This window comes from Eimeria necatrix, genomic scaffold (genome assembly GCF_000499385.1).
Source record: "Eimeria necatrix Houghton genomic scaffold, Enh_scaff444, whole genome shotgun sequence".
NCBI lineage: Eukaryota > Apicomplexa > Conoidasida > Eucoccidiorida > Eimeriidae > Eimeria > Eimeria necatrix.
In genome coordinates, this window is record NW_013654331.1 from 1 (window position 1) to 10,000 (window position 10,000).

At 42.4% G+C, this 10,000-nt stretch overlaps 2 protein-coding genes across 2 annotated transcripts; both read right to left on the minus strand.

Moving 5' to 3' along the window:
- Window positions 1-432: 432 nt before the first annotated feature.
- On the minus strand, window positions 433-2,517 carry ENH_00054560 (hypothetical protein; the record flags this gene model as incomplete). Its single annotated transcript, XM_013581533.1, has 4 exons — window positions 433-882; window positions 1,320-1,715; window positions 1,869-1,979; window positions 2,430-2,517. Coding segments are annotated over 4 exons (1,045 nt in total), but the record flags the coding sequence as incomplete, so codon positions are not given.
- A 1,168-nt stretch (window positions 2,518-3,685) lies between these two features.
- Window positions 3,686-7,066, minus strand: ENH_00054570 (hypothetical protein, conserved; the record flags this gene model as incomplete). The annotated part of the gene is made up of 4 exons (XM_013581534.1): window positions 3,686-4,188; window positions 5,328-5,417; window positions 6,407-6,776; window positions 6,938-7,066. The coding sequence occupies 4 exons, from the start codon at window positions 7,064-7,066 to the stop codon at window positions 3,686-3,688; spliced, it is 1,092 nt and encodes a 363-aa protein (XP_013436988.1).
- Between the last annotated feature and the right edge of the window lie 2,934 nt (window positions 7,067-10,000).

Here is a 10,000-nt window from a genome sequence, read left to right on the forward strand (position 1 = left end):
AATGAATTAAATGAATTAAATGAAGCATTTGGGGAAATTAAATGAATTAAATGAATTAAAAGGATCCATTAAATGGATCAAATGGACTAAAATGCAGCATTTGAGGGAATTAGATGGAATAAATGAATTCAAATGAACTATAAATGGACTAAATGGATCAAAATGATTCATTAAATGAATTAAATGGATTAAATGATCCATTAAATGGATTAAATGAATCAAAATGATCACCGAATGGATTAAATGGATTAAAAGGGTCCTCTAAGTGGATTAAATGGACTAAAATAGTCCATCAAAAGACTTAAATGATGCAAATACTCAATTAAATGATTTAAAAGGATTAAAATTGTCCATTAAATAAATTGAAAGAACTGAATTGGGAAAAACGCAGGAGGCGCGCGGGGGTGGGGTGTACATACACCGGAAAGTCACCTGTGTCGAGGCGCAGCACTTGGCACTTTTCGGCGAATTGGTGCATTGTAGTTTTATTTTTTTGATGATTAGTTTTATATTTTTGAATTAATTCATTATAAATGTCCACGAAGTCCAAAAAGTCCCGAATTTGCTGCTTCTGCGGCAGCGCGAGCAGCGGCAGCGCGTAGCGGGTGCTGCGGTGTACGTACACCTGGCAGCTGGCTGCTTCCCGGTACTGCAGCAGCAGCGACATCAGCAGCACCTGGGCGAGCGGCCACAGCGCCGCTTTTGCTGCTGCTGCTTCCCCGCTGCAGCGTGCTGCAGCAAACTGTGCTGCTCTTTCCCCCAGCAGCAACTCTCCATCAAAACTTAACCCCAAAGCTGTCCCCAGCAAATTCCCGGGGCCCGCGAGAGGGGCCTCGGGCTTGTCCCGCCGCCGCTGGCCCAGCAGCCGGCCCGCCACACGAGCTGCAGCAGCAGCAGCAGCAGCAGCAGCAGCAGCAGCAGCAGCAGCGGCGGAAGCAAGTAGAATTGGCTGGCAGTTTGAGGTCGGGGAATAGTGCAAGAGTGTTAGGACGGAAATAAATGAAAAGATAAATAAATGCAAAGATAAATAAATGAAAAGATAAATAAATAAAAGGATAAATAAAAGAAAACAGAAATAAATGGAAGCAGAAATAAAAGAATAAACAGAAATAAATGGAAAAGCAGGAGAAGAGGAAATGACGGAAGCCGCAGCAAACGAGCTGCTGCAGCAGCAGCAAAGGAGCTGCTGCAGCAGCAGCAAAGGAGCTGCTGCAGCAGCAGCAAAGGAGCTGCTGCAGCAGCAGCAAACGAGCTGCTGCAGCAGCAGCAAAGGAGCTGCTGCAGCAGCAGGAAAGAGCTGTTAGTTGGGTTTTTCTCACCAGCATCAATGCAAAGTCTGGCAGCTTTAAGGACACTTTTATTTGTTTCTTTATTTCCCTTTATGGCTTTTGTGTCCAGCGCAGTTTGCAGCTGCAGCGCCACCCAATCTGCTGCTGTGGGGGCCCCCTCCACCACTTGGGGGGCCCCCCAGCTGCGGCTGAGGGCCCCCTGCAGCAGTTCAAACACTGAGGCATTCAGGGCCCACGCCAGACACGCGGCCCCCACAGAAACCAGCCTGCTGCTGCTGCTGCTGCTGCTGCTGCTGCTGCTGCTGCTGCTGCTGCTGCTGTCGCTGCTGCTGCTGCTGCTGTTTAGAAAAGATATGAGGTGAGCCACAGTTTGCTCCCGCACGGCCTTGGAAGGGACTTCCAAGTTTAAAGGAAATTCTTCGCAGTCTGCGAAAATGGAAATTCGAATTTAATTATTTTTCTATTTTTATAATTGAATTCATTTTCTGCAATTAATTCCAAATTAATTCCAATTTAATTCCAAATTAATTCCAAATTAATTCCAAATAATTCATTTGCAATCAACTAATCCCCACTCACGCTCGGGGCTCGGCCGCGGGGGCCCCTCGGGGGGCCCCTGGGGGGCCCCCCGGGGGCCCCCCTCGCGTGGGGCGGGGGGTACTGGGGTTTTGGGGGAGGGGGGAAGGGGCTCTGCAAAAAGAAAAAACAAATGTTTTATTTAATTCAATTCACTGATCGCTAGCTAGCTAGCTAGCTAGCTAGCTAGCTGATAATCTTGCTGTTTTATTGATTGGCTAGCTAGCTAGCTAGCTATTTGACAATCTTGCTGTTTATTAGATTGGCGAGCTAGCTAGCTAGCTAGCTAGCTGTAGTAGTGGCTAGCTAGCTGGTAGAGACCGTCGGCGCGCCGGCTTGTGTAGCTGAGTTGGTAGCTATCTGGCTAGCTAGCTAGCTAGCTAGCTAGCTAGCTGCTGAGACTAGCTGGTTGACTAGGTAGCTAGCTAGCCACGCGGCCTCGCAAGCAAACTAGCTAGCTGGCTAGCTAGCTATCTCTTTAGCGAGTTAGCTAGCTAGCCGTACAAACTGGCCAGAAAGCTAGCTAGCTAGCTAGCTAGCTAGCTGCTCATGTTTTTTGTTTACCTGCTTCCGCCTTTTCTGGCTCTGGCGGAATGAAGGTTTTTTTCTTTTCTTCTTCTTCTGCAGCAGCAAAAAAGAAAAAAAAATGCATTTCTCGAGTTTGTTGCTTTTTGGATTTTTGCACTTTTGGAAACATTAATTTCGTCGAAGTTTTTATTTTAATTTTATTTTAATTTTATTTTAATTTCGCATTTCGAAAGCCGCATTTGTTTGCGCTGTTCAAGTGTATGTACACTGCAGGGAAACAAAGAAGAATTCAGATTTAATTAAATGCCAATTTGGTTTTTTAATTTTCAATTAATCTTTTCTGTTGTTTGTTGAAGTTCAAAATGACAAAAAGATGAAACATTTTCTTTAAATTTAATTCTTAAGGAGACAAAAATAGAACAAAAGAAGAAAAGATAATTCTTTTTAATTTATTTTATTTTTATTTTATTTTAAATCAAAAAAGAATTCAAAAATTTTAATTCATTTTCGTTTTTGCACCTTCAGGCTTTTTTTCTTTTGGGACTATGGGCGGCACAGCCGGAAGGGCCTCTGCAGCAAAAGTCCAAATTGGCAGAAACATAAATAAATAAATAAATAAATAAATAAATAATAAATAAATAAATAAAAATAAATTAAAAAATAAATAAATAAATAAATAAATAAGTAAATAAATAAATGATTTAAAAGAAGTAAATAAGGCAAAATTTCGGTGGAGAAAGAATGAATTCGCTTTTGAGTCGACAGAGCCCAAGAGATAAAAGCAGAATTAGAAGTTTATATTTTGCATTTTATAAATTAAATATCTTTTTAAAATTTAATTTTAAATATTTAAACTTAATATTTTTTAAATTTAATTTCCTTTTCGCTTTTCGTTCATGAGAAGGACTGGTGTACGTACACCCGAATGCGCATGCAAGGCGCGCTGAGGTGTACGTACACCAGAGAAAATTGGAAATTATAAATCCAAATTTGAACACAAAGGAAAGAATTTATATATTTAATTAATATGAATTAAAAGAATTAATTTATATTTCTATTTTTTATCTTTTGGTGAATGCAAATCTGTCAAAAGATGAAAAAATATCAAAAACTTCCCCACTATTGCATTTAATTCCATTTAAATTGTTTTCTTTTTTTGCCAAAGACAAAAAGACACTTGTGAAAAGAATTAACATTTAATTAACTCAAAATTAAAAACTGAAAATACCTTTTGGCGCAGGAGGGGCTTCAGCTGCAAATCCAGAAAAGAAAAAAACAGAAAACAAAAAAGTTCACATGCATGCAGCGAGAGCTTCGCATAACTGCCGTGCTGCTGCTACTGCTGCTGCTGCTGCTGCGCAGCTGCTGCTGCTTCCGCTGCTGCTGCTGCTACTGCTACTGCTACTGCTACTGCCGCTGCTGCTGCTGCTGCTGCTGCTGCTACTGCTGCTGCTGCTGCTGCTGCTGCACTTGCCTGTGACGGTGAATGGCACAACGGTATCTGTCTTTGCACTTTCGATTATTTTGTTTAAGTCCGCGAGAACATTAATTTCTCTCAAGTTCCATTTGTTGACACTTCGAGCTTCCTGGAGTTCGGACTTGCCGGAGGCTTCGAGCAGCTTGTTTTGAATTGCTGCTTGCTGCTGCAGCAGCTGCTGCCGCACCAAGTCCAAAGACCACTGGTCCACTGGTCCACTCAAGTGGACCACCAGTGGACCACTGGTGGGTTCGAAGTGGAGCACTGCGCGGCCGCCGGAGGGCAGCGCGAGCAGCGCCTCGGCGAGTCCGAGTTGAACTGAAAAAGTGGAAAGCAAGGGAAAGCAGAACTAAAACGCCTTTTGGCAATTTAATACTTCTAAATTCAATTATTTTATTTATTTTCCTTCATTTTGACCCCTTATGGGCCCATTTGCAGCTAATTTTGATCAGCTTTCCACTTTTTCAAATTTGCAAAAGTTGAATTGCCCCCACCTCGCGACGGCGGCGGCTGCTCTTCTGCGGGCTTCGCCGGAAGAGTTGGAACGGCAACAGCAGCAGGAGTTTCTTTTTTTTGTTCTAATTTAAAAAGAAAAAGAAAAAAGAAAAAAGAAAAAAAGAAAAAAAAAGAAATTCAGAAAATGCAATCCCAAAGTTGCAAAGGGATGCAGCCAGCTCCCCTGTCCAGCTCCTTGCGCAGCTCTGGCGCTGTGCCCTCTTTCAGGGCTTAGGGTTTAGGGTTTAGGGTTTAGGGTTTAGGGTTTAGGGTTTGAGGCAGCAGCGCACCTTTCTGGGGAGGCGCTTCAGCTGAAGAGGTTGCAGCAGCAGCAAAAAGAAGCAAAAGAAGCAAATAAATGCATTTTAAATAAATTTCTGATAATTTGCAAATTAAATGCGCAGCAAAATAGAAGTGGCAGCAGCAACTTGCTGTTTCGCCGGGCTTCCCTTCAAGGGTTTAGAGTTTAGGGTTTAGGGTTTAGGGTTTAGGGTTTGCCTGTGACGGAGATGGGAACAGCTTGTTTGTCTTTGGCGCTTTGGACAATTTGCTGCAGAGTGGCCTCGACATTAAGATCTTTAAGAGTCCATTTGTTGACATTTCTGGCTTCTTGAAGTTCAGCTTTTTGCGCATTTTCCAAAACCCTTTCTTGAATTTGCTGCTGCTGCTGCTGCTGCAGCAAAGCCCCCCGCACGTCCTCCAGGCTGCAGTGGTCCACTGGTCTCGGCAAGTGGACCACTAGGGGGTTTTTGCTGGGCTGCAGGTGCAGCGAGGCTCTTTGGCCCGAAGGCAGCAGCAGCAGCACTTCTTGAAGTCCGAAAGAAACTGCAGCAAAGTGCGCAAAAGCAGGTCCATTGGTGCTGCAGTTTCGACAGATTTGTCCAATTTAAAAAGAAAGAAACATTCAAATTCAAAAAAGATCCAAAATGCTCTTTTCAACTTCTAAAAACTCCCATTTTCACCTTCAGAAGGAGCTGCTGCTGCTGCTGCTGCTGCTGCTGCTGCTGGTGCTGCTGCAGGCGGAGGGCTGGGCGCGGGCGGCGGCGCCTCTTCTGCAAAACGCGCAGACGCAGCTGCTAGGGTTTAGGGTTTAGGGTTTAGGGTTAAGGGTTAAGGGTTTAGGGTTTAGGGTTTAGGGTTTAGTGCGGGGATGGGGCTGCAGACCTTTGGGCGTGGGCGGCTCGGGAGCTGCAGAAAAGCAGCAGCAAAATGAAACGAAGACAATTCAGAAAAAAGCAAATGAAATGATTTAAATTCTTTTTTTGTTTTATTTGCATCAAAAATGATCTTTAAATGAGAAATAAATAATTAAAAACTTATTTTAATTCATTTATTTCAAAAAAGATTTTTCAGATTTTCAAATTTCGAAATTTCCCAAAAACTCACGCCGGGGTTTCGCAGCAGACGGCGGCTCGAAGACCTCTGGAGGGCCACAAAAGCAGAAAAGCAAAATAAATAAATAAATAAATAAATAAATAAATAAATAAATAAATAAATGAATGAATAAATAAATAAATAAATAAATAAATAATAAATGAATAAATAATTGAATAAATGATGGAAATAATAAATAAATGAGCGAAGAAAAACGCGAAAATTCGAATAAAAGCAGCAGCAAAAGCGCCGCTCTGAGGATTTAATTGTGGCTTTAATGTTTTCAATTTGAAATAAAAAGGAATTTTAAATGAAAAAATAAAAGATAAGGATTTAATTGTGGCTTTAATGTTTTCAATTTGAAATAAAAAGGCATTTAAAAGAAGAAATAAAAGAAAAGGACTAAACTGTGGCCTTTAAAGTTTTCAATTTGAAATAAAAAGGCATTTAAAAGAAGAAATAAAAGAAAAGGATTTAATTGTGGCTTTAATGTTTTCAATTTGAAATAAAAAAGCATTTAAAAGAAAAAATAAAGGAAAAGGATTGAATTGTGGCCTTTAAAGTTTTCAATTTGAAATAAAAGGCATTTAAAAGGAGAAACAAAAGAAAGAAAGGCTTTTGTGTTTGCTTTTTTTTGCAAGTGCTGAGGTGTACAGACACCGCGCACTCTTGGATAACTCCTCCTGCACGTCCAGCCCCAAAGCTTCCCACTTTTGAATTTGTTCTTTGGACCATTTGACATCAGAAGCTTGTCTGCTGAGGCAGCAGAGAAAAGCCACGAGGTCCAGCAGCTTTTCCTTGAAAGCAGCAGGAGCAGCAGCAGCACGCAGCCCCTGCTGCAGCAGCTGCTGCTGGTGCTGCTGCAGCTCCACTGCAGCAGGCGCGTACGCAGCCAGCCGCTGCAGAATGCGGGCCCGCGGCCCGTAGAAGCCGAACGGCCGCGCCTCGATCTCTGCAGCAAACTTGCTGTAGCGCTCTTCGGGGTTTTCTGTCCGCGAAAAGGCGAAGCAGGCGGGGCTTTTTGTGTCTCCAGTGGCCTGCAAATGCATGCAGCGAAGTGGAAAGCATTATTAGCTTCAAAAGGGGAAAAAACGGGGGCGAAAGACCCCAAATTGCTGCTGCTGCGCTGCTGCTGCTGCTGCTGCTGCTGCTGCTGCTGCTGCTGCGCTGCTGCTGCTGCTGCTGCTGCTCGGCTTACTGCTATGTTTAGGAAATCGCGCCGGCAAACGTCGTATTTGTAAAAAGAATGCAGCAAACCGCGGGTGTCTGCATGCACGGCGAGGGCGCTGAGGCCGGCTACGGCGAGCCAGCAGCAGGCGGCTCTCATTGCGGGGCGATCAGGGCGCAAAACGGGGGAAAAAAGGACCAAAAGAACCCAATTTTGTCATTTATTTACTTTTATTTCTTTTAATTCAAAAAAAGAAACTGAGAAACGCATTTGTGGCGCTGACGCGACACCCCGGCGCCCGCCGCAGCCTCGCATTCCAGACAGCGCTCGAGCCGCAGCAGCAGCAGGTGACTCGGCGGGAACTGCCGCTGAAACTCAGCTTTTTTCCGCTCTTTTTGTTTTAAAAAAGAATTAAAATGATTTAATTTGAATTTTATTTCCCTTTTAATGTTCAAATTCGACAAATACAACCGGAAAGCTGGAGGCGCAGCGCAGTTGAACTGGTCCAGCCGCGAGTCGGCAGCGCCGCTCTGGCACTGACCGCCCGCCGATTGCAAATTCCGTTTCTTGAAACTCCACTTTTGAATTGTTTTCTTCATTTGTTTATTCAAAACAATTTATTTAAATAAATTAAAACAATTAAATAATAATTCAAATTGAAGCTGAGGCGCAAAGAAGTGCTCGACGCGCCCGCAATCGGCCGAGATACTGAACCGGGACCCAATCAAAAAATACCGGGCTTTCTTTCGCATTTCCACTTTAAATAATATTTAATTTAATTTAATTTAATTTAAAATAATAAATCAATTCAAATTTTTATTTGATTTCGCTCAGTTTGGCTCCGAAGTCGCCCGTTTGCCCATTCTTGAATTCAGCTTGCGGTGTGCAGCTTTCCGCAACAAAGATCTTCAGATCTTGCTGGAAATATAATCAAATTTGCAGATTTGATTTGCTTTTTAAATCCAGATTTGATTTAATTTGCAAATTAAATTTTATTTCTTTTATTTGCTGCTTTAAATTCGAGTTTGTTGTAAAAGAAAAAACTGCAAATTTCCAATTTCTTGCAGTTTTCATCCGCAGTGCAGTCACTTGAGTTGCAAAGAAACACAAGTCTATTTGCGGAACTTCCCATTCAAAAGTGAATATTAAAAGTGAATTAAATTTAATTATTTAATTTAAAATAAATAATTTAATTTAATTCTCTTTTAGTTTTCACTTTTGAGCTTTCATGAAGGAGAATTTTTAGAAAATTGAAAAACAAATGCACATGCTGCTCCAAACAGTTCCAATTTTTTAAATTCAAAACAAAAAATTAATTAACTAATTTGATTAAATGACGCAGCTAAAACTGCAGCAGCAGCAGCAGCAGCAGCAGCAGCTCTAAAAGTGAATTAAGTGCAGCAAGCATTCTTGCAAATGAATAAATTTTAAATTTATTTATTTGAAAATAAAAAATTTGAATTTTTGCTGCAGTCTTTGCTGCAAGCCGCGGACTCTTATTATTAAACTGAGGGGAATAAAGCTTGTTAGGAAAACAAGCCAAATATGAAATTATAAAATAATTAAATTCAAAATTAAATAATTAAAATTAAAATCAAAAATAAAAATAAATCAAATTTGCTGCCGCATGCAGGTGATTGCTTTCTGCTGAGGCCCATATACTTTAAAAAGAGCAGCAGCAGCAGCAGCTAGAAGCAGCAGCAGCAGCAGCAGCAGCAGCAGCAGCTAGAAGCAGCAGCAACAGCAGAAGCAGCACCGCCTACGAGGAGAAACAGCAGTTACTAAGAACAGTAGCAGCAGCAGCAGCTGAGAACAGCAGCAGCAACTAAATACAGCAGCAGCAGCAGCAGCAGCAGCAGCTGATTGAGCTTAGCAACAAAAGCAAGTGACTTTTCTCACGGAAACATATAATGATTAATTTGCTTTTTGCTTTTTGCTTTTTGCTGCTCATTTGCCAGCAGCAAACTGGCAGCTTTAGTGCTGCACTTCACCTGCTGCTGCTCGTGAGCTGTTTGTACACCTCAGTCGCAATTGCTGAAGCTCCCGAGCAGCAAAAGGAGCAGCAGCAGCAGCAGCAGCAGCAGCAGCAGCAGCAGCAAAGAGACGGTTAAGCTCTGAAGGGGCAGCAGCGGAATCCGCTGCAGCAGCAGCAGCAGCGCGAGCAGCTGCAGCACAGGAGTGCTGCTGCCACAGCAGTACGAACTGCCGCAGCCCTGAAGTGCAGCAGCAGCAGCAGCAGCAGCAAGCGTGCAGCTGCAGCACTGGGAAGCAGCAGCAGCAGCAGCAGCAGCAGCAGCAAGCGTGCAGCTGCAGCACTGGGAAGCAGCAGCAGCAGCAGCAGCAGCAAAAGTGCTGCTGCTGCTCTATTGAATCCGCGGGCTGTGAAAGGAACCCTAAAAGGCCCACTGAGTGCACATTAAACAGGGGGGTGTAGCTACACCTGAAAAAGGCTTTTTTGTGAATTTAAATAAAATTAAAAGAAATTTAATTTATCGGCTTTTGTTGACTTCAAAAGAAATTCAGAAAAAAATAGAATTAAAAGAAATTTAATTTATTGGCTTTTGTTGACTTTAAAAGAAATTCAGAAAAATGCAATTTAAGTATTTTCTTTGCTTTCTGTCTATTTCGGTGAGGCCTGTTTCCCGCGGGGCCAATGGTGTCGAGACACTCGAGCAGAAAAGGCCTCAGAGTGTTATTTTATATTCATTTTTATTTTTTAATTTAATTTTATTTTATATCCTTCAGAAAAGTGGAAAGAAAGAGAAAATGCAAGAAGGCAAGCCGTTCCCAGCTCGGCTGCGAGATGGCGGGGCCCCCGGCGGCGCCCAGAGCTCCCGTTGCGCCAAATGGTTTTAATTGAGGAAATTAATCTTTAATTAAATTATTAAATGTTTAAAATAAATGAAATAAATCAAAAGTGAGGGAAGACTAGACTTTGCGCAGCCGAGACGGCACGAGGTGTCTGTACACCTCGCGCACTCGACGATGCATGCCAAGCGGATCTGCCGATCACTTCAATTCAAGTTGACTTCGAAGCTGCAAAAATGGAAAACAAATGAACTTTTTGACTTTTAAATGAAAACTAATTGAACT